Source organism: Brassica napus, chromosome A6 (genome assembly GCF_020379485.1).
Source record: "Brassica napus cultivar Da-Ae chromosome A6, Da-Ae, whole genome shotgun sequence".
Lineage (NCBI taxonomy): Eukaryota > Viridiplantae > Streptophyta > Magnoliopsida > Brassicales > Brassicaceae > Brassica > Brassica napus.
Genome location: NC_063439.1, coordinates 19,441,628 through 19,462,308, shown reverse-complemented (window position 1 = coordinate 19,462,308; position 20,681 = coordinate 19,441,628). Strand labels below are relative to the sequence as shown.

The 20,681-nt window shown below is 32.5% G+C and overlaps 4 protein-coding genes and 2 long non-coding RNA genes across 7 annotated transcripts; 4 read left to right on the top strand and 2 right to left on the bottom strand.

Moving 5' to 3' along the window:
* Positions 1-336: 336 nt before the first annotated feature.
* LOC111199495 lies at positions 337-2,229 on the top strand. The gene is made up of 4 exons (XR_007314388.1): positions 337-424; positions 522-659; positions 1,003-1,061; positions 1,935-2,229. It is a non-coding gene; the product is annotated as an uncharacterized LOC111199495 (long non-coding RNA).
* A 1,155-nt stretch (positions 2,230-3,384) lies between these two features.
* Positions 3,385-5,238, top strand: LOC106348013 (probable mitochondrial adenine nucleotide transporter BTL3). Its single transcript, XM_013787654.3, has 4 exons — positions 3,385-3,976; positions 4,120-4,423; positions 4,496-4,963; positions 5,036-5,238. The coding sequence occupies exons 1-4, from the start codon at positions 3,570-3,572 to the stop codon at positions 5,111-5,113; spliced, it is 1,257 nt and encodes a 418-aa protein (XP_013643108.2). The 5' UTR covers positions 3,385-3,569; the 3' UTR covers positions 5,114-5,238.
* Positions 5,239-6,186: 948 nt separating this feature from the next.
* Positions 6,187-8,510, bottom strand: LOC106348014 (cyclin-dependent kinase C-2-like). Of its 2 annotated transcripts, XM_048734893.1 has the most exons (12): positions 8,314-8,510; positions 8,156-8,237; positions 7,971-8,085; positions 7,783-7,895; positions 7,616-7,688; positions 7,431-7,551; positions 7,219-7,336; positions 6,998-7,137; positions 6,844-6,901; positions 6,695-6,765; positions 6,502-6,579; positions 6,187-6,408 (listed from the first exon to the last, which is right to left on the bottom strand). In XM_048734893.1, exons 1-12 carry the CDS (start codon positions 8,424-8,426, stop codon positions 6,402-6,404), a joined length of 1,089 nt encoding a protein of 362 aa, XP_048590850.1. In that variant the 5' UTR covers positions 8,427-8,510; the 3' UTR covers positions 6,187-6,401. The 2 variants fall into 2 exon arrangements, with proteins under 2 accessions (XP_048590850.1, XP_013643109.1); XM_013787655.2 differs by lacking the exon at positions 6,187-6,408 and having other exon boundaries at positions 6,498-6,579; positions 8,314-8,503.
* Positions 8,511-8,605: 95 nt separating this feature from the next.
* LOC106350428 (CLAVATA3/ESR (CLE)-related protein 21-like) lies at positions 8,606-10,599 on the top strand. Its single transcript, XM_013790314.3, has 4 exons — positions 8,606-8,610; positions 9,208-9,268; positions 9,362-9,472; positions 10,088-10,599. The coding sequence occupies exons 1-4, from the start codon at positions 8,606-8,608 to the stop codon at positions 10,478-10,480; spliced, it is 570 nt and encodes a 189-aa protein (XP_013645768.1). The 3' UTR covers positions 10,481-10,599.
* A 3,387-nt stretch (positions 10,600-13,986) lies between these two features.
* On the bottom strand, positions 13,987-19,178 carry LOC106351898 (DNA (cytosine-5)-methyltransferase CMT3). Its single transcript, XM_048734892.1, has 20 exons — positions 18,252-19,178; positions 18,138-18,178; positions 17,949-18,051; positions 17,535-17,642; positions 17,331-17,450; positions 17,028-17,237; positions 16,854-16,919; positions 16,518-16,760; positions 16,392-16,450; positions 16,232-16,298; positions 15,809-16,138; positions 15,645-15,713; positions 15,471-15,557; positions 15,291-15,378; positions 15,076-15,197; positions 14,884-14,988; positions 14,741-14,784; positions 14,570-14,639; positions 14,322-14,425; positions 13,987-14,223 (listed from the first exon to the last, which is right to left on the bottom strand). Exons 1-20 carry the CDS (start codon positions 18,489-18,491, stop codon positions 14,082-14,084), a joined length of 2,418 nt encoding a protein of 805 aa, XP_048590849.1. The 5' UTR covers positions 18,492-19,178; the 3' UTR covers positions 13,987-14,081.
* LOC125575805 lies at positions 14,110-15,303 on the top strand. Its single transcript, XR_007314387.1, has 2 exons — positions 14,110-14,243; positions 14,335-15,303. It is a non-coding gene; the product is annotated as an uncharacterized LOC125575805 (long non-coding RNA).
* Positions 19,179-20,681: the final 1,503 nt, after the last annotated feature.

Sequence of the window (20,681 nt, the reverse complement as noted above, 5' to 3'; positions counted from 1 at the left end):
ATATTAAATAAAATATTCACTATTATGATCCAGATAAATGTTTTCGTTTCAAAAATAAAATTTGTAATCAATTCTATTATAAATCATTTATAATGTTGATAGTTTAAAATTTCAATTTTTTTTAATTTGCTATGTAATTGTAAGTGGGCCAAATTTAATAGATCATATTTTAATGTGTTGATTTTCATGGTCAATAAAAATATAAAAATAGACTTTAATTTTAATCAACAATTTTTTGCAAAGCCATTAAGAAATCTAATTACATAGTTGGCCCAAGCCCAAACGTTAGAAACAAAGTAACCAACACATACCTTTTTTTTTCTATCATGTTTCAGACAACGTTTATGTCTTAAAAAAACAAAAAAAATTTATCTAAAATGGCGCTTTTGTTAATCTCGATTCTCTTCAGCGAACCTCTTCCCTGGTAAATCTTTTGATCTTCATTCTTCATCCTTCATAGATAGTTGAAGCTACACATTTTTCTGAAACAATTTATTGATTTGTTTTGAATGCCATGTCAGATGGCTTGGTATGGATCCAAAAAATCAAAGCCGATCTGAAACAATCAAAGGTATATCCTTGTGAAATCGTCCGATTTGATGGCTTACCTGCATAAAGATGGAGATCTACCATAAAAGCACTTCAACAGATCCGTAAAGGTAAATCAAATTTAACATCTTTGTCTTTCTCTTAATCCATATATAGCTAGATCTGTATAACGTTTACGAAGAACAAAAACAAAACCAGAGAAATTATAAGAATAACACAGATGTTAACTTACATGATTTCATGAAAACAAAACATACACACAAAAAAATAGATCGATATCGAAGCATATATGTTTTACTTTAATTGATTAACAAAACCATATAAGATTTGACTGAACATACTCTTGCTACAATAACAAAACGTACTCTTTCAAGATGATGAATAATATTTACCTTTTTATATGCAAATATAATTTCCAAACTCTCACCAAACCCGGCATTGGATGGTTTCCAGGTGTGTAGCACTTTGACTTGGATCAACCATGTCCATTTCCATGGCCTAACCTCATCAAGGTATGATATCTTTTGCTTGGAAGACATTATAGGTATTATTCGTTGAAAACAACGTGATTGCTTTGAGGTTTAGACTGCAGTATATATAAGATTGGTCAAGGCCGATAGTTTAGCATATTCCCATTCCATACAGTTAGCTAATATTTTGTCAATATTACATATTTTGAGTATCAAGTTAGTTTAAGTTATGGAAATTAAGATTTTGTAAATCAGAATATTCGACAGTTTGTTAGAAACTTCCTATCTATTTGACAAAAAATTATTTGTGGAAGATTGGTAAATCTAATGATTGGTTCCTAGTTTTCTGTTCTAGTATATTAGATATTAATGTTAACGACTTTTAATTTTCTAGTTTATATTGTTTGTTATTGATTTGAAAAATATTTGCAACTATAATAATAACTGGAACAGTAATTTGAATTGTTATAAACAAATTTGGATAATAGCAAATTTGAATATATATATATATATATATATATATATTTTTTTTTTTTAAACGCCAGCTTTAAGTTAATAGTTATCCATAATGCAGTTTTGTTGTTTTTTCAATAGATGAGGAGAAAAAAATAAAATAAAAACATTAATATTTGGAGTATAGGGTTTGTGAATTAGGGCTTAATGAGTTATGATCATATAAGTTAGGGTTTCATAATTACGAATACTGACAAAATTTATATCAGGCTTTAGGTATATAAAATACCTGTCAATGTGAAAACCTCGAGACGTTGAATCCCATATGTTATTAGACCATGATAGTGTAAGTTTTGATACATAAAACCCACATACAGCCATCTATTTTATAAGCAATGAAAAACAAATGGTTATTGATTGGTTACGTTAATCGAAACTATAACAATTTTTTTTTATGTACAGCGAAATAATATGGATTGGTGACGTTACGATCAGCTAAAATGATTTGGTTGAACGACAAAAGAGAAATGAGGCATGTTTGTTGGAAGAAAAAGGATATCGTGGAAATATATAATTTAATTAAAAGCATATGTTTAAATATAGCCAGTGGCATAAGGTTGTAAATACTTTTGAACTTAAAGGGCACCTCAAAAAAGACCCTTCAGTTTTAATAGTATTGATAGTACATAAAATAAATTGTTTGAAAATATTTATTATGTACCTTAATTATTTTAACTGATTTTATTAGATGTAAATATATGAGATAACCTGAAAAATATGAAAAATCAGTTAAATACAATATTAAAAATATATGAATGTATTATAATATATATATTTAAGAATGAATACTATTTATAAAAGATAAATACTACTATATAAAAATATAAAAAATCATCTAAAACTGTTACAAAAATGAAAAAGTACTAACTTTAGTTTCGAGAGATGTTTGAATTAATAAAGTCAGATGACATAAGAGTATTTATTGCAAATAAATTTTTTAAAAAAACAAAGCAATGTCGAAAGACAAAAAAGAAGAAAACTGTATAAAAAACTAATCAAAGCATTTATTGGGCTTTTACTCCCTCCCGCACCCTTTCTCTTGCATTTGCAGGACACCTCATTTTAAAGACCAAAGATGATCTGCAAGCAGTTCAGTTATTATATTATATTTATACATTGGGATAACATCTATGACAATTGTCAATAATAGCACCTTTTGAAGTTTATGTCACAAAAATAGCACTAGAAGGAGAAAGTCACAAAAATGACATTCATTAAAGGGTAAAATATCCCTAATACCCTTGGTTTAAAATTAAATAAACAAACAAAAATAAATAAAAATAAATAAAAAAAAAAATTTTTATAGTTTCAGATTATATTTTTCAGATTCGAAATTTTTATAATCTTTTTTTGAAATTTTTTTTTCGAAATTTTTTTTAATTTTTTTTTCAAATTTTCTTTTTATAATTTAAAAATACTTTTTGAAACTGTTTATAAAATTTTTATTTTTTATTTTAGTATTTATTTTTTATAAAATTTTAAACCCTAATTCCAAAACCCTACCCCCTTAACTCTAAACCCTAAGGTTTTGATTAATTAACCCAAAGGGTATAAGTGTATATTTACCTCTTTAATGAAACCTATTTTTGTGACTTTGAACCTTAAGTGGTACTTTGGGAACAAAAACTTAGTTTGGTGCTATCTTAGTCTTTTTCTCTAACATCTATGGATGAATTTCTCAAAAAAAAAAGAAAAACATCTATGGATGAAAGATTAATCACTAACACACAACATAACCCAGCTTAATAATGATGACAAATAATAGATACCACTGTGTATTAGTGCGTGACAAGACACCATTTATTTATTTCCATAAAGTGCACATGTGTTCACCAAAACCTACTTGTACTAATATATTCTCTTTTGCGGCGAGAACGATGTTAGTTTTTTTTTTGTTAGTGAGTAGTTGAGATAGCTGAGAAAGAGGATTAAAGAAGAAGCACTATATTAGGGATTCGTCTCTCTTCTTCCTTCCTTTCGATCGATTCTGTTCTTCTGAAAGTTTCCGACTTTCTTTCTTAATCGAAGACCCTTGAAATGCGTGGCCTTGATCGATGGATTGCTGACGCAATCAGATCAGAATCGTCGGATCTCAATCGTCAAAACCAAATCCTCGGAGGATTGTTCCTCGACGAATCTCTTCCTTCCTCGTCCGTCTCCTTTGTCTCCTCTAAGAGCTGTTCAGTCAGTTCGTGTCGCTTTGTCCGAAAGTCGAGTGCTTTGAAGCTTAGAAGACGAAACGGGAACAGAAGAGGAGGAGGACCTCTGTTTTCCTCAGTCAGTTTATCTATAAATGAGAGTAATGGCCAGGAAGACGAAGAAGGTGGTGAAGGGTATAATGGTCAACACGTGTACAAGTCTCCTCCGCTGAAGGAGAATGGATCAGGAGCTCTCAACACCACCAAGCATTTATGGGCTGGAGCTTTTGCTGCCATGGTTTCTAGGTAATACTTTTGGTATCATTAGTTAGTCTAAAGTTGTAGACTTTCATGTGTTTGTGGTTACTACTTAGTCTAGAGAGATCTTGTATTGATTTGGCTGTTGAAGTTTGGTGGCTCATTGGGTTTTAGGGTTTTGGTTTGAGCAGAACTTGCATTGCACCTCTTGAGCGGATGAAGCTAGAGTACATTGTCCGTGGAGAGCAAAGGAATCTTCTTGGACTCATTCAGAGGATTGCTACAACTGAAGGAGTTAGAGGATTTTGGAAAGGGAACTTGGTTAATATTCTTAGAACCGCTCCTTTCAAGTCTATTAACTTCTATGCCTATGATACATACAGAGGCCAGCTTCTGAGATTGTCTGGAAACGAAGAAACCACTAACTTCGAGAGGTTTGTGGCCGGTGCAGCTGCTGGAGTTACAGCTAGCTTGCTCTGTCTACCACTTGATACCGTAAGTTACATTCACAACAAAAACATTCCTTCCTTGAGTGAGTGACCATCTTTTGAGCATTTGAATTTGCAGATAAGAACGGTTATGGTGGCTCCTGGCGGAGAGGCATTAGGCGGTGTGGTTGGTGCGTTCCGTCACATGATTCAAACGGAAGGTTTCTTCTCGTTATACAAAGGTCTTGTGCCTTCTCTCGTTAGCATGGCTCCGGCGGGAGCTGTGTTCTACGGTGTCTATGATATTTTGAAGTCAGCTTACCTTCATACACCGGAAGGGAAGAAACGGCTTGAACACATGAAACAAGAAGGTGAAGAGCTGAACGCTTTCGATCAGCTGGAGCTTGGTCCCATGAGAACTTTGTTGTATGGAGCAATCGCTGGGGCTTGCTCGGAAGCAGCTACTTATCCGTTTGAAGTTGTGAGAAGGCATTTGCAAATGCAGTCACATGCGAGAAAGTTGAGCACAGTGGCTACTTGTGTGAAGATCATTGAGCAAGGAGGTGTTCCTGCGTTATACGCTGGCTTGATTCCCAGCTTATTGCAGGTATGCTTCCTTTATTCTAGTCATTATCTGATCATCTCTTAAATTCTGTCTTAATCCTCTTGGTAATTGCAGGTTTTGCCTTCGGCAGCGATTAGTTACTTTGTGTACGAGTTCATGAAAGTTGTCATGAAGGTGGAATCAGCACAATAGCTTTGCTTATTGCTCTCAATTTACTTCCTCTCTTTTTTTTCCACAACCATATAGTTTGTGAAACAAGTTGTTTCGGTTAACTGATTGCAATAAAAAAATAATAATAAGATTTTGAAATTCCAATTTGGTTTGCTGTGTTGTTGGGAGAAATACAAAGCTTGGTCGTGTGAAAGGATACAAACACAGGATACGAACATCGAAAAACCGAAAACCAAAAAAAATCTGTTTTTTTTCTTCTGGAAAATTAGACCGGAATTAACCGAACACCAAAAAAAATCTGTTATTTTCAAAATAAGTTTTGAAAACCGAAATTAACCAATAACCAATAAGTGTGATGACACACGGTTTGTAAGATTTCCAGTATGATCATTAGAATATGAGCGTGCCAAGCCCAAAATCGGCAAGCTTTAAATTCCCCTCATTGTCGACAAGGAGATTTGATCTGCAGCAATATTATATGGGTTAACTAGTGAGAATAAAACAGTCAGCAAATCACAAAGTTTGCAAGTTTTCGAAGCATAGTAGTCAAAAATGTAAGCTTTACCACTTCTCTTTCATTGTCCATACGGATCTTTTTCAATGCCACAATTTCATCAGTTTTGATTTCTTTAGCCATGTAAACTTGACTGCCAAAACAAATACTACAAACCTCAGCTACTATGTTCCATAAAAAAAAGCTTCATCCTAGTTTATTCACGAGATACATTAACCTACTAACATAATCACGCAAGTCTGAAGAAATCTAAAGATATCAATCAACAAAGCTGTATCTAACCAATCAAGTTTGAAGCAAGGTACCTAAAGCAACAATTTTAATAGATCAAAAAACTTTACAATCAAACCCACAAACCAAATCAGAGAAGAAATGAGAATACCCGTAACTGCCTTCACCAATCTGGTCTAGCTTCTCGAAGCAATCGACACCACACCTCCAGATTCAACTGCCCAATTCCGCAGCCGTCATCTTTCACCGGCCAGTTTCTCCCTCTCTCACACTCGAACGGTTTTAAGCCTTATCCGGGTTAATTCATTGGTTCAAATCGTTTTTTTTTATTAAAACGAAAACAAACCGGTTAATTCAAGACTTGAGATTTCTCGTTCATCATAAATTGGACCAATTAGTTCGGTTTAGTTTCGTTTGTCCACCAGCATACAAAACCGAATCTTAATACTCTAATACATCATCATCATCAACGCAGATTGTCTCCAAAGAAATCTCTCTCACTAATCTACTATCTACATCTCAAATTGTCCTTCCTCTTGTTCTTCTTCAACTATCTCTTGCACCTCAAAACCTGCAAGAAAAACTAACTATAAGCCTAGGCATCACCCTTTCTTTATCTCTAAGACTATATACATCAATCAACGCAGCTGCAGTTTTCTGTTACCTGGCTGTTTTTCGAGGCATCGACTTCCGCTTTTTCTTGGTCTGGAGCTCATGTGGTGATTTATATGAAGCTAGTAGTCTGTGTTTCAGAGACATAAAAAAAAAAACATCGTCTCATCAAATACTGAACCAAATGAGGTGTTATCATCAACAGTCACAAAGAACCAAAGAGAGTTCGTTTCAATTCTCCTCACCTCTTTGGTTCACACGGTAACGGCTCACTCCAAAAGTAATCTGAATCAAGGGCATCTTTTGCGGATATTCTCTGCACCAGCAAGGACTTTTAGTGCCAATGAAAAGGGGCTCTTGATGTGCTAATATTTCAGACAATAACTGTATGTACCTTTGGCGGGTCCAGCACCAACATACACTCCAGTAGTTCAAGAGCATGAGCATCAAAGCTGTAACACAAGAGAGAGAAAAACTACATCTCTCCTGGTACTAGACAAAAGGTGGCGCAACAACAAAATGGGTTAAAAGTTAAAAACAATACTTACTGTCCGTATGTCTCTATTACGCGGCTCTTCAGAGGCAGTGATGGTTTAAATCGTTCATACAAAGGCATCTCGGAAACCCCAGGCCAATTGTTTTCATCAGGTGATCCACAAAGCTCACAAATCTTCTTCAACTGGTCAATCTGGAAACGAAGAAACAGTTTTGAGTTAAATGCTTTTAGTGGGAACACCATAGATACTCAAAAGAAGGTGATCTCTCTGACCTCAGTTTTTCCAGGAAAGATTGGTTCTCCATTCAAAAGCTCAGCAAATAAGCAAGCAACCGACCAAATGTCAACCGCTGGACCATATTCCGTAGCACCAAGTAGCAACTCAGGGGCCCTGCCGGGGAAATATTATGTTAAACAAATCCAAGTTGAAGAAACAATAACCGATGCATGCACTAGTAGAAGAGACAATTCTAGGCATAATATACCTATACCACAAAGTGGTGACCTGGTTTGTCAAAGTTCCAGTAAAGTCAAGTGACAGATGCCGTGCAAGTGTAAAATCCGCCAGCTTTAAGTTTCCCTTCTTGTCAATGAGGAGATTTGAACCTGTAAACCAAGTAAGTAAAAGGGAGGCGAGACCAAACAAATGTATTTTGGGGGGGATAGTCACCTTTTATATCACGGTGAAGCACATGTTTCATATGACAATAGTGAAGCCCAGTGAGGAGTTGCTTCATGCAACACTGTATTCACATATGGTTGAAAGGTCAGACAAAGCGAGGTTTTGCAAAGGCTACTAGTACAAACAAACAAACAAGGCATCTAGCTATGCAATACCTTGATCTGAGGAGCTGTGAATCTAGTTCCAGGACGGTAAGCAAGTCCAGCCAAGTCATGATCCATGTACTCAAAGACCATGTAGATTTCACCCTTGTACTTGTTATTATCATCTAAAAATAGAAGCGTAAAGAGTTATCAAATCAATCTATATTGTAGTCAGAAAAATATAAAATGAGATCCACAACCTCTTTGATCATCATTGTCTGGAGATGGTGAATACACAACCTCTTTCAAACTGATGACGTTTCGATGATGAAGCTTCTTGAGGATCTTGATCTCCCTCATCGCTGTTACAGGAAACTTCATGCCATACTCGATTCAGAAACTTAATTGCCATCTCAAAAATAGAAGAAGCTACATGCTAACTAACCCCTTCTCTTTCATCGTTCGTACGGATCTTTTTGAGAGCCACGATTTCACCAGTTTCGATTTCTTTAGCCATGTAAACCTCACTGCAATTCGGATTCACTCTCAATCATGCAAAATCCGATTACAGTGATCGATCAAACTAGGGGAAGAAGAGATTACCCGTAAGTTCCATGGCTAATCAGTTTAATCTTCTCGAAGCAATCAACGCTACGAGATCCCCAGATCGGAGGAGCCTCCTCCAGATTCAACTTCCCTAAAGCCGCAAGCGCCATTGTTTCGTACCTCTCTCCTCCACAACTTCCCCCTTCTCCTTCTCCGATCTTCTTTCTTGGGGTTTTAATTTCCCCCCCGCGCAAAAATACTAAGCTTTAATTCGGGCTTTAACAGGTTTTCTCCGATTTAAAGCGGAATAAGAAGCCCATTAGAGGACCCAAGCCCATTAGAGGCCCCGATGACGTTAATTTGATAACTATCTCTAAATACGGGGAAGTCAATAGCCACGTGACTTTACACGTGCCAAATTTTTTTTTTTCTTTAACACTGAAAAATGATTACCAAACCAAAAAAAAATACATGAGATGCGTTTGTGGAATACCAAACCAGCAGGTACACATACCAAAAGATCAAAAGAAATGATGGATCATATTTACCTTCCAGGTACACATACCAGCATTTGTTTCATCTAAGACGAATTAATATCAAATCAAAAGAAACTTCGAATTAAAGCAGAACATAGAATTTACAAGAACAAAACTAAACCAAAACATGTTTAGTCCAATTATGAATCCTAACACTCAGAAAGTTCCAAGCATTCTAGTTAAATCAAGCATGATTAAATCGCCTCATTGCACCTCCATTATTTTTTGTTTAAAAATATGACCATGGAATTGATAAGGACCTCTAATTTAATTTGAAGGATATTCGGATATTTTTTTCCGATCAGCAGGATCCATGGTACATCTACATCACACTGAGACGACATCTAACAATTAACGTAAATCTATAAAGTTGCCATTAGAAGTAATCTTTGGCTTTGTAAGCTTTTGTCCTTAGGTTCTCTAAGACGGCGGTTGGTAATGGTCCTGAAGACTTTGTCGTGGGTCTTCCTGGTTCTGTCGGTGGCTCCATCCGGTGCTGCGCACATCCCAGTTATGTGGCATCATCTTTTCTGCCATGGTAGTGTTAGCGGCTCTTTGCTTCCTTGCAGGTCCTCGAGCAGTTTTTGGTTCACGCGCTGCGGCTCGTTCCCGACTTCTTCTTTACTGCTCTTGGCGTGAAGGTCCTTGTGTCTCTCGGCGACCGGTTTGGGGCTGTCGAAGTTTGTATAGCATGAATTGGATCGGTTTTCAAACGTTTGTGTTCTAATTTCTTTCTTCGTTAGCGCTTGTGCGTTATGGAGGTGACGGTTATAAATTTCGATGATATCATCGAGACCTAGCTACTCCGGAAGCAACACGAAAACTCTCGGCATCCGAGGCAACGAGGAAAACCTCACTTTCTCGTGATTATCGTTAATGATTGAAAACAGGAATCGATTTCTAATGTTTACCAAAAGCAGATTAGCGGAATGTGCTGGGTTTAGTGGGTGGGCGAAAACTAGTTTGTAATACGTAGACTAAGAAGCTTTTGTTTTTGTTTGAATCGAGCTTGTAACCGAAACCTGTTTCTGTTTTTCGGGCTGATTTATAAAATATTTATATTAAAAAAAAGTAGTTTACAGTATGTTTTATGTTATTAATATAACGGTTGGAAGCGAACGCGTACGTAGAACATACTGATCGGAATACATGAAAAAGAACTAGGATTGATCTATGATAATTTCTAATTTGTTAATACACACATAATTATTCTTGTACGAAATAATAATTGTGCAGTCATATCACTGCAATAATTAGTGTAGTGAATGCTTCTACTGACCCATTAACTGTTGAAGATAAGAGAGAGGCGAAAAAGGAAAAAGAGTAATCAAGATTTGAGAGAGATATTCAAGTTTCTTTTCAATTTTGAAGTATGTTATTATTTTCTTCGACGGTATGCAATGAAACGGGATGTTGTAATCATTGTGATTATCTTTATCTTAGTTTTAATCATTTTGTCGCGTTCAAGCTCGATCCAAGCTGCAGGAAGTTTCATCACCACAAAAATAAAGCATAGTTTGAGCGTTGCTCGAGTTAAGAATCATCACGAGTTTGTGATCACGGAGATGTCAACGTTTAATAAATTCAGAGGAAGATCATCTAAATTTAGGAGAAAGATAGACGGTAACGAAGACGAAGAAGAGAAGCGAATCATCCCGGCAGGTCCAAACCCCTTGCACAACAGGTAGTAGGTTAACGAGAGATGCAAAACATACTTCGACTGCATAATTAGTTCATTATATATACACAATATATAGTTTTGATTTTCGACCAAAAATAGTTTTGATTTTGAGATTAATATTTTTTTAAATTCAACTGTAATATTTTATTCTCTAGATATATTAATATTTTGATAATTTTTTTATTTTTCATTTAGGTTGGTTGTTCTCTTAAATTTATAAATATATTTTAGTGAGATTTTGTATAACAAAATATTTTTTGTATCAAATATAAAAATAGTGCAGGTTGATTAGAAATTACATAAAGGAATATAAAGATAATATGTTGAATCTCATACATATATATTTTACAAAATAAATAAATTATTTAATATTTTAATATGTTTTATGGTATCCATAATTATCTGTAAAAATTAATAAATTTGTTACAATATTATTTAAGAAGTCAGTTTTCTCTATCACATTCACATTAATTCTTACGGTGGTTATTTACAGAGGTACTCTTAATAAATTTAAAATATTAGATTGAAATACTATTAGTAAAATTTTGTTTAAGTTTCCTTTTTACTTTTTACAAATAACATAGATAATAAAAAGAAAATATTTATAAAGTTATAAAACGAATTTAAAAACGAAAATATATTTATAAATAATATGATTTCATTAAAAAGGAAAGTTCACAAAATAGTAATATTAATTTAAAAATATTTTTATACAATAAAAATACTTTCTTTATATCTATATCTTTTCTTAGATGAAAACAAAAATATATTTTTATATAATGTGATTTATTAAAAATAAATATTATCCCTTTAAAACATACTTAATACAATATAAATTAAATATATTTTCCAAGTAATAGAAATATTTCCTTTATATATGTCTATTTTCTTAGAGGATTACATAAAATAATTAAATAATAAAAACCGATATATGTTTAATTAACTAAAATATTTTATAAGTATTATTATTGAAATTGCTTTTTTTTCATAATCTTTATCTGGCTATCATCTCTTACAATTACAGAAAAAATTCCTATAAGTTATATTTTACTTATATAATATGCTTTCACAAAAAAAAATCACAATTTTATTGTTTATTTTTTAAGAGATATTAACCTAAAAATATTTTTTTTTATGATAAGCATATTGTGATCAAATAACTACAATATATTTTTAAATATCATATACTCTTATGAGGTATATATATTATATTTTATCATTATTAAAAATAAATTCTTAATAATTAGTTTCTTTTTGAGTTTATGTTTTCTTTATGTTTGTAGAACTTAATATATCCATAGTAAAAATACCCAAAAAAAATCTGAATCCTCATTTCTATGATTATTTAAAATAATTTTCAGTTTACCTTTCAATAAATCAAAGGCATATAGTTATTTAGAAATTATAAATATATTAATTATTGTAAATATTGATATTCGTTCATGAACTTACAAAAAATTATCAGCTATACTTATGTATGTAATTTCCTATTTTCTAATATTTTTTAAAAATCAAAATTAAATTTTGATAAATATTTTGAAAATACATGTACATTTAAGTGAGAAATAAAAATAATTTGATTTAACTTAATTAAAATCAAAATAATTATACTTGAATTTAATTTGCAAGAATATATGTAACTTAATATACTCAGAACATAAGTGAATCGACTACTCCAACTTATATCCAAAATCAAAAATCTAACTAAAATAAAAATATAATTTAATAATAAGAATCAATTTATTTTTATACATATGAATTACAAGATGACTCAAACATATTAATAAATAAAAGTAAGAAGTTAACTAATTGTTACAATATTGTTTTATATGCATGAGACTTCAAAATATTATTGTTATATTCATTCATGTAATTACTTCAGTTTATTTTTTATTTAATCCTAAGCACAATATATATTAAGTTACATATATTCTTACTAAAATATATTTACATATCTAAGAAAATAATCAATCTAAATGCAAAGAATTTAATCAAAATTAACTATGTTTAGAATAAAATATTATAGTTGATTTCGGAAAAATTACTGCAGTCCAATGTAATCAAGTGATAAACAAATCGATTGTTGATCCAAAACGACCAAACCAACTAGATATCACATATCCAAAATGATATCTTTAATTAAAATAATATAATATTATTAATATAAACTATACATATAAATTATAATATAATATTATTAATAGAAATCATACATATAATATAATATTATAATTAAAATAATATAAATTATTAATATAAATTATAAAATTATATATATATATATAAAGCAAAAGTGAATATCAATTATTATAACATATTAATTTTATAAATATTTGTGTATGTGCATGAGCACGAAAAAATCACCTAGTATTACTATAAATGAATATGTTTTTATTTAATTATTTTTCTTAATATCAAGATTATTTGTTAACTTAACTTTTTATGAAATCACATGATATATAAAATATTATTTAAAAAATCATTTTTTAAAACATTAATTTTTTTCTTATATATTTAATTGGAAAAATCAAAAGGAAATTAAATTAAAATAAAAGAAACTATCAAATAAAAAGAAAAATAAATTTAATAATGGTAAATAAATATAGTATTTTAATTTCATTAAGGGTACCTCCGTAATCAACTATCGTAAAAATTAACGTGAGTGTGACACGTAAAAAAATCACTTCTCATATAATATTATAGAGATGTATCTCTAGGTGATATAAAATTGTGTTTCATCAAGAGATTTTTTTGGAATAATTCTAGAAATATTTTTGTAGATTACCTTTGAAGGAGAAAATTTTTGAAAAAATATATTGTGCAAATCCATAATAATATCTATAGAAATCTATACCAAGTATTTGATAGATATTTAGAAAATATTTGTAAATCTGCTGAACTTTTAAAAATCTGTCAACTTCTGAACTCACTAAACTCTTTCCAAAATTCTGATTCCTCCCAAGATAGAATTTTTTTTTAAAAACATCATTAATAATGTTTCTTAAAAAATAAACTATGTAAATTAAATTCAATATAAAACTAAAACAAAAAAATTTAAAAACCACAAAAGTTTTATAAGAAAACAGTCAAACCAAAGTTAACTAAATTAAAAAAAAAAATTAAAAACCAACATCCTTAATAAAGTTAATAGTGACTTTAGTCTTACGATTTAATATATTGTATTATATTATTGGTATGTTTAATTTATATAATAACAAAAACACATTGGTTTTTCGGTTCGGTTCGGTTCAGTTTAACTAAGTTTGGATCGGTTTTGGTTGTGTTTGACTCGCTTCCATTTGAGTTTTTTGCCCATCCCTACTCTCCACCATAAGATTTTGGCAAAAAGAACATAAAATTTACAAGAATCGGAATTAAACCAAAAGATGTTTCATAAAAATGTTTAATGAAAGAGTAGAATCAAATGACAAACGTTTTAAGAATTGTTTTAACTAAGTCACAACAGCAAGTCTTTATCCAAATGAAAGATGGATAGATAGAGTCATAGTATAGCCTTAGATAAAATCAAAGATGAACAATAAATCAACATAATCTGGCTAAGTTCAGAAGAGAAGGTGAATCTCTTCTTACTGATGTTCCTACGAGAATCAGAAGGTTGGTTTTGGAAAACCTTCGGGCAGAGTGAAGAGTGGATCACTACCATTTGTGAGGCCTTGGAAAGCTTGTCCTAATGCGTATCCAAGTGCCCTAGCCACTGGTACTGCAACAGCATTCCCAACTTGAGTGTACCTTGACAACATTATAGATAGGTACGTAAGATTTTACTTATTTCAAGAAATATGGGAGAGTTCTAGTAACAATCTATAATAATCAGGACAGTGACTTACTTTTTCTTGGTAGGGCCAAATAGTCTATAGTAATCAGGGAAGCCCTGGAGCCTTGCGTTCTCTCGCACAGTCAAGACACGGTCTTGGTTTGGGTGGATGATCACCTGTAATCATATCAAGCAGCATTAACAGTGAATACTATTTTAAAATTGTTTCCATAGATTAGATGCACAGCCCAGCATTTTCAGATGAATTAATGAGTTATTTCATTCTCCTGAGAGGGTTTCAAGACCGAAAGAAAGACTGACATGATTGTGTGGCTCGGCTCTTCCGATAACAGTTGGGACAGTTTCATCCCACCAAAGCCGTCCAAAGGGTCTGCAAAGGAAAATGGTTCAGGTGATTTAATAACTCGAAAACATATATGCCAAATCCAGAAACTGCAGAGAGAAGAATGACTGTGGAAATCAAGAACTCACTTCTTTGACTTTCCCTCGACAAATTTCATGGCATACTCTGGAATCTGTTTGGATAGCACAAGACGATGTCTCTTAAAAGGCAATGAAGAGAGAGCAAGATTGATAGATAAAGAAAGAAAGAAACGAGATGATCAGTATATTACCAAGGGGTGATTGGATTCAAGATAGATCCTGGGGATTTTAGGATCCCATTCAACTTTGTTATTAGCATTAACAGTTACACCAGGTAAGTCCCTGAAATTCGCTTGCTAATACCAGACACAGTACAACATTAAAACAAAGAGCAAAAGATAGAAAGAAAAAAAATGTGAGCAAGGAGTGTGAAGATGCTCTACCTTTTTCTTGGGGATCCTACAGACACGTTGATAATCATCTTTGTTAAGATTCAAAGGATGGTGATCGTACAACACCTCATTTTTGGAGTTTGACTTGGGATCTTTAGGTGAAGCTAACATTCCTGTTGAAAAAAGGGGAGACATCCTCCAGTTTTAATAATACTCTTCATATCTATGTTTTACATCGTTACCTTGAAGAGAGATAAGAATCTTACCTTCTTGCGTCAATCTGATAAATTTTTGAAATGGCGTCTTAGGATCTTTGTCATATGGCATCTCCGCCCTCCTCTCATTGTTTGCAACCTAAAATCATAGAGAACATTAATAAATCAGGAACACCACCAACAATGTTTAGCTACTATTTAGTTAAAGATATAACACAAAGAAACACTTACAACTGGAAGGTCGGTGAGGACATCTGAGAGTAGGATCTTATCCGCCAACTTCACAGTGTCTGTTTCTTCATAGGCCACTACGTTACTCTGCATCAATCATAAGCCGAGCTCACTGAATAAAACTATTAAGAATTTGCTAGCTACATTCAACAGTACTAAATATATACCGCTTACATGAAAGTTCACAGGAACATGTCCTCTATTGACAGCATCATGAGTTGGAAGTGGGAACTGAGGAAGCGTCTGAAACAAACAAACAAAAAGATACAAGAAATTATTAATTGCTTCGTCTATTTCTTGATACCAAACAAAGAAGAGTAGAAATAAATAAGCATTACCTCGCTAGACATTGCACCCCACAAGAAGAACCGCCTCCGGAACTGAGCAAGACCATACGACCCTGCCGCCATCATTCCCATTCTTGTCTGATAATTCATTTGGACAAGACGTCCCACAGCATAGCGCGCAAGAAAGCCATCAACAAACCTAAGCATATCTACCACATTCTCCATCAGAACATACTTGGGCTTCAGAAACTCCACAATTTTCATGTATTCAAGAAGCTGCTCGTTCTTTTTGTCTTTTAGCGGCTCTTTTTCGTTCCTGAATCTGTTGTAACCGCTAATCCCTTGGCATGGAGGACCTCCACAAACAACATCGACTCCTCCCTGAAATTAATTAGGCATAAGTGTCACACAAATAAGTAATTAAGCAGAAAAATACAAATAAGATTTCAGATAAAGTTAAAACTAGTTACTTACTGGTAATGGAAGGATGCTTGTTTTAAATCCATGCACAACGAACTCTTTAATTTTCTTACGGCAATTGCTGTTCACAAACAAATTCAGAGACGTTAACAACTCATTGAAGAATATCATTTGATTGCAAACAATTGCTACAAGTTTACTATGTTTTACTCACCTAAGATTTTCAATAGGTTCCCAAGTGTCATGGGAAGGCCCATAGTTCTCCCACCGGACCTGTTATACCAAAAACACCAAAGATGATTTTGATTGCGTAAGATGTGAAACATTTAACAAACGATACCTTTAGATGGAGTCCACCTCCTTCCTCTTTCTTAATACCAACAATCTTTTCAACTTCAAAAACCTCTCCACCGTCTTTGACGTCACTCTCATCGCTGCCATCTTTAACCTCTTCCACAGCGGACATCCCATAAAGGTTTTCGTATTTTTCTGAATCCGCAGATTCGATCAAAGAGAAATGAATGCATAATTTCTCCCACTCCTTGAGCAGATACAGAAAATCTTCTGCGGACTCGTTTCTCACCTAAACAGCGAATTGACCAACTGAACATAAACACAGAAGACAAAGGCTAAAATAAAGACAATAACAGAGATATAATAAAAAAGAAGAACTTACTTCTGTTTCCGGGTGGTTATACTTTATGCTTTGAACAGCATACTCGCATGTGTCAACAGCCCATTTCTTGAGAAATCATAAAAAACAAAACAAAGGTTAAACATCAAAGAGATGCTAACTACAACAATGAAAAGTTATTAACGCATTAAAATAGCAAGAAAAAAAATGCCTCACCGTGACAAGATTCAGCCCTGACAGCTGAGCTCCCATGCATAGGCCAGTTGACATGGCTCCACACCCACAATACAAGTCTAACATTGTAGCATCCGTTCGTTGATTAGGCATAATACACTGACTTGATTGCAAAGCTTCAAGTGTTGAAAAAGGCAGGCGATATTTCATGTTGCAGTAGTAATCACAGCTTTCAGTCACTTCAGTATTTTCCTAGCATCAGAAAAGAAAGCAAATATTAATGAAATCAAATGAAGAAAAATGCATGGTGCATGACAAGAGGCTATACATGAAATAAGAACGTACCGTTAATGGGATCATCAGAATCTTCAATTTGTTGAGAAGAACCCCCATTGAGTTTACATCTTTTATGTCCGAGATAAAAACACGTTTGTCATCGATCATTTCTTCGTGTTTTTGGATCACCTAAAAATTAAGAAAATGACAAAATCAGATGATTCAGCATTTAGATATAATAAATGCTCGAAAGGAATAGATTCTAATGCTTACGGTATCACACGCACGGTAAAACCATTGAGCAGTAAAGTACATTTTGCCATCACATCCTTCAAAGATTTCGGCGATCTTGCAAATGAAAGGCTTTTCGTCCTCTTCAGACTGAACAACAAAAAAATAATTATGTTTAATATACAAACACAAGTTACGTATGTTAAAAATATCGAACTCTAAATCAAATTAAGCATTGCACAAGGTGATAATCCTTTATAACAGAAGACTGAAAGAGGTTCAGTCAATGCATAATTAGTTTATATAACAATCAATTAATTAAGCTATTGTTTAAATAAGATCTCATCCTTAATTAGTTAGGGCACGGTTTAATTGATAACAAGTTCTGAGACTGAAGAATGTAATGATGGATGTAAATGTACAGCTGGTCATCGTTGAGGTTGTTTAGAGATTAACCTGCACATGAGCATCATCGTTGAGGTTGTATGTGATGGAATCATCAAGGATGGCTCGTCGAAAATGGCGTCGCGCAAGGAAAATCTCCTCTTCCTCAACATACCTAAAAGAAAAAATTGAATGGAGTTAGTTACACATAGATCTCTAAAGCTAACCAGCCACTAGAAGCAAAAGGATTCGAGAATTTACTTTTTCTTTTTCTTCTTCGGTAAAGGTACGACTTCCTTCTTCTACAGAAAATATAAAATTTCATCAGTTTCAGAAGTTTAAAGAAAGAGTAAATGTATAGATCTGAGCATATACCTGGATGACTTGATACCTCTCGGGCCACGTAGTCCTAGCCTCCGAATCAGCAATCGGCTCATCTAGAACCCAGGACGGATCCTTCTTGGAGTCCACCACCAACTCTACCTTGAACTTAGGTCGGGAACGTATTGGCTCAGCAGCAACTTCTACCGGCGCTTTGGGACTTATCTTCGGCCTAGTTGAGGTGGGACCGGAGATCTCAACCTCAGTTGAAGGAACCTTACGCTTTGGAGCCATGATTAGAGCCGGAGAAATCTGAAGGAAGGGGGAGATGAGACGAGTGAGACCTGAAGAAGTGATGGAAGATGAGAAAAGATGAAAAACCACTTGTGGGGAAGTATTTAAATGAAAGAAGCGCTAAATTCTTCGATTATTTTTTTTTTAAAATGAATTTAAAATTTTGGGCCACATTCCCCCACCTTTTCCACCTTCCTTGTTCATAATGTATTTAAAAATATTTATTTCCTCTTTTTGAACCCAAAAATATATCTTTCCTCCCTTTGAACCAAAAATATATCTTTCCTTCTTTTGTTTTCTTTACGTCATTATAATTTACAAAAACACGTAGAGAATCAATTATCACCATGATTAAATTAGTCCTAAACAGAAGGTAAATGGGGAAAGTGGATCTTTGCTTCCTAAACCTAAGGAATACCAATCTCCACAACTTGTCAAATAAATAATAATCGTAATATTTTAAAAACTATGTCTTTTTAAACAAAGAAAGCATTTACTACAACACAAAGACTAATGAATAATAAAAGTGCTATTCTTGGATTCACCCCCTATATAGAGAACAGAGGTTATATTTAATATCTTTTAGAAAATAAAACAAAATATTATCCAGTTATAGTAGTTACAAAAAAATATTTAAAATATTTTTAACGTCGTCGGCAAAACACTAATCTAAATCCTAAATCATCGGATAAATCCTAAATCATTGGATAAATCATGAACTCTAAATCAAAAACACTAAAACATTAAACCCTAAACCCTTGAGTGTTTTAGTATTAACTCAAATCCGAAGGAAAATCTTCAGATTTGCATATTTTACTTGGATTTATAAATACTATATGGATTTCTAAATCAATCAAAATATATAAACCAATAACACATTACACTGTTTTATTAGATTTAAAATTTAGGATTTATCCAATGAGTTAAGGTTTCTCCAGGGGTTTAGGGTTTATCCAGGAACTTAAGGTTTACCTAAAAGTTTAGGATTTACGGTTTAGGGTTTAGTGTTTTGCTGATGACGTTAAAAATATTTTTTTTAAATTCTTTTTTTTTGTAACTACTACTATTTTTTTATTTTTTTTACCTTTTTATTTTAAAAAATATAATATAATTTGACAATATTTAGTTTTTTTAAGAGATATCAAATATGAAATAATAAAATCATATTGGTGAACTTAGAAATTCATCCTAGAAGATGAATCCAAGAATAAATCATAATAAAATGAGAAATTACTCAACATGACTCTGATTATATATCTAATTACTAGAATAACTCTTATATTTTTGTATTTACTAGAATAACTTATAAGGGAAACAAAAATACCAAAATACCCATTTTATTAATAGGAATAAATCTTAATTGTGTAAAAAAAAAGAAATTAGAAAAGGGCAAATATCCAAAATAGCACATTTCTAAGTTTATATCACAAAAATAGCACTCAAAAACTAAAATGACCAAAATAGCATTTTATCTTTTGAAAAATTTAAATTTTTTTATTTTTTAAAATTTGAAATCTTATCCCCAAAACCTCACTTCTCAACTCTAAACCCTAAAACATAAACTCTAAACCCTAAACTCTAAACTGTAAACACTAAACTCCACCCCTTGAGTGCTATTTTTGTGATTTTTGGCCTTGAGTGCTAGTTTGGGAAAAAAACTTGATTTAGTGCTATTTTGGTCTTTTTCTCATTAGAAAATCCCCACTTCTCTTTTATTCTAGCAAAAAACGTCTACAGAGAAAAAGAAAAAGAAGAAAGAGCTAGCGATTTTGACCCAAAAAAAAAACAATTTGATAAGAAAAAAAGAGATGAAAGAGATGATTACAACTACAAATTTTTTCATAATTATGAGTTTAATTAACTTAAAAATAAACCAGATTCGAAATTAATGTAAACCGGTTTGAAATTAAAATTGGTTTACATAAACCAAGTTTTTCGTCAATAAATCTGTTACAACATAAATTAAAAAGTCTATCATCACATAAATAAGAAGTCTGCCAATAATTTTAAATCGATCATATAAATTTGCCGTAAGAAAATAAGTCTAACACTACAAATAAATCTGTCGATTAAAAAATAAGTTGACCACATAAATCTACCACTTATAACAAATCTGCTACCTCATTTGATAGACATATTTTTAAAAATCTATTTTCTAATCAAATCGGACAATTAATTCTGCCGTGTGAA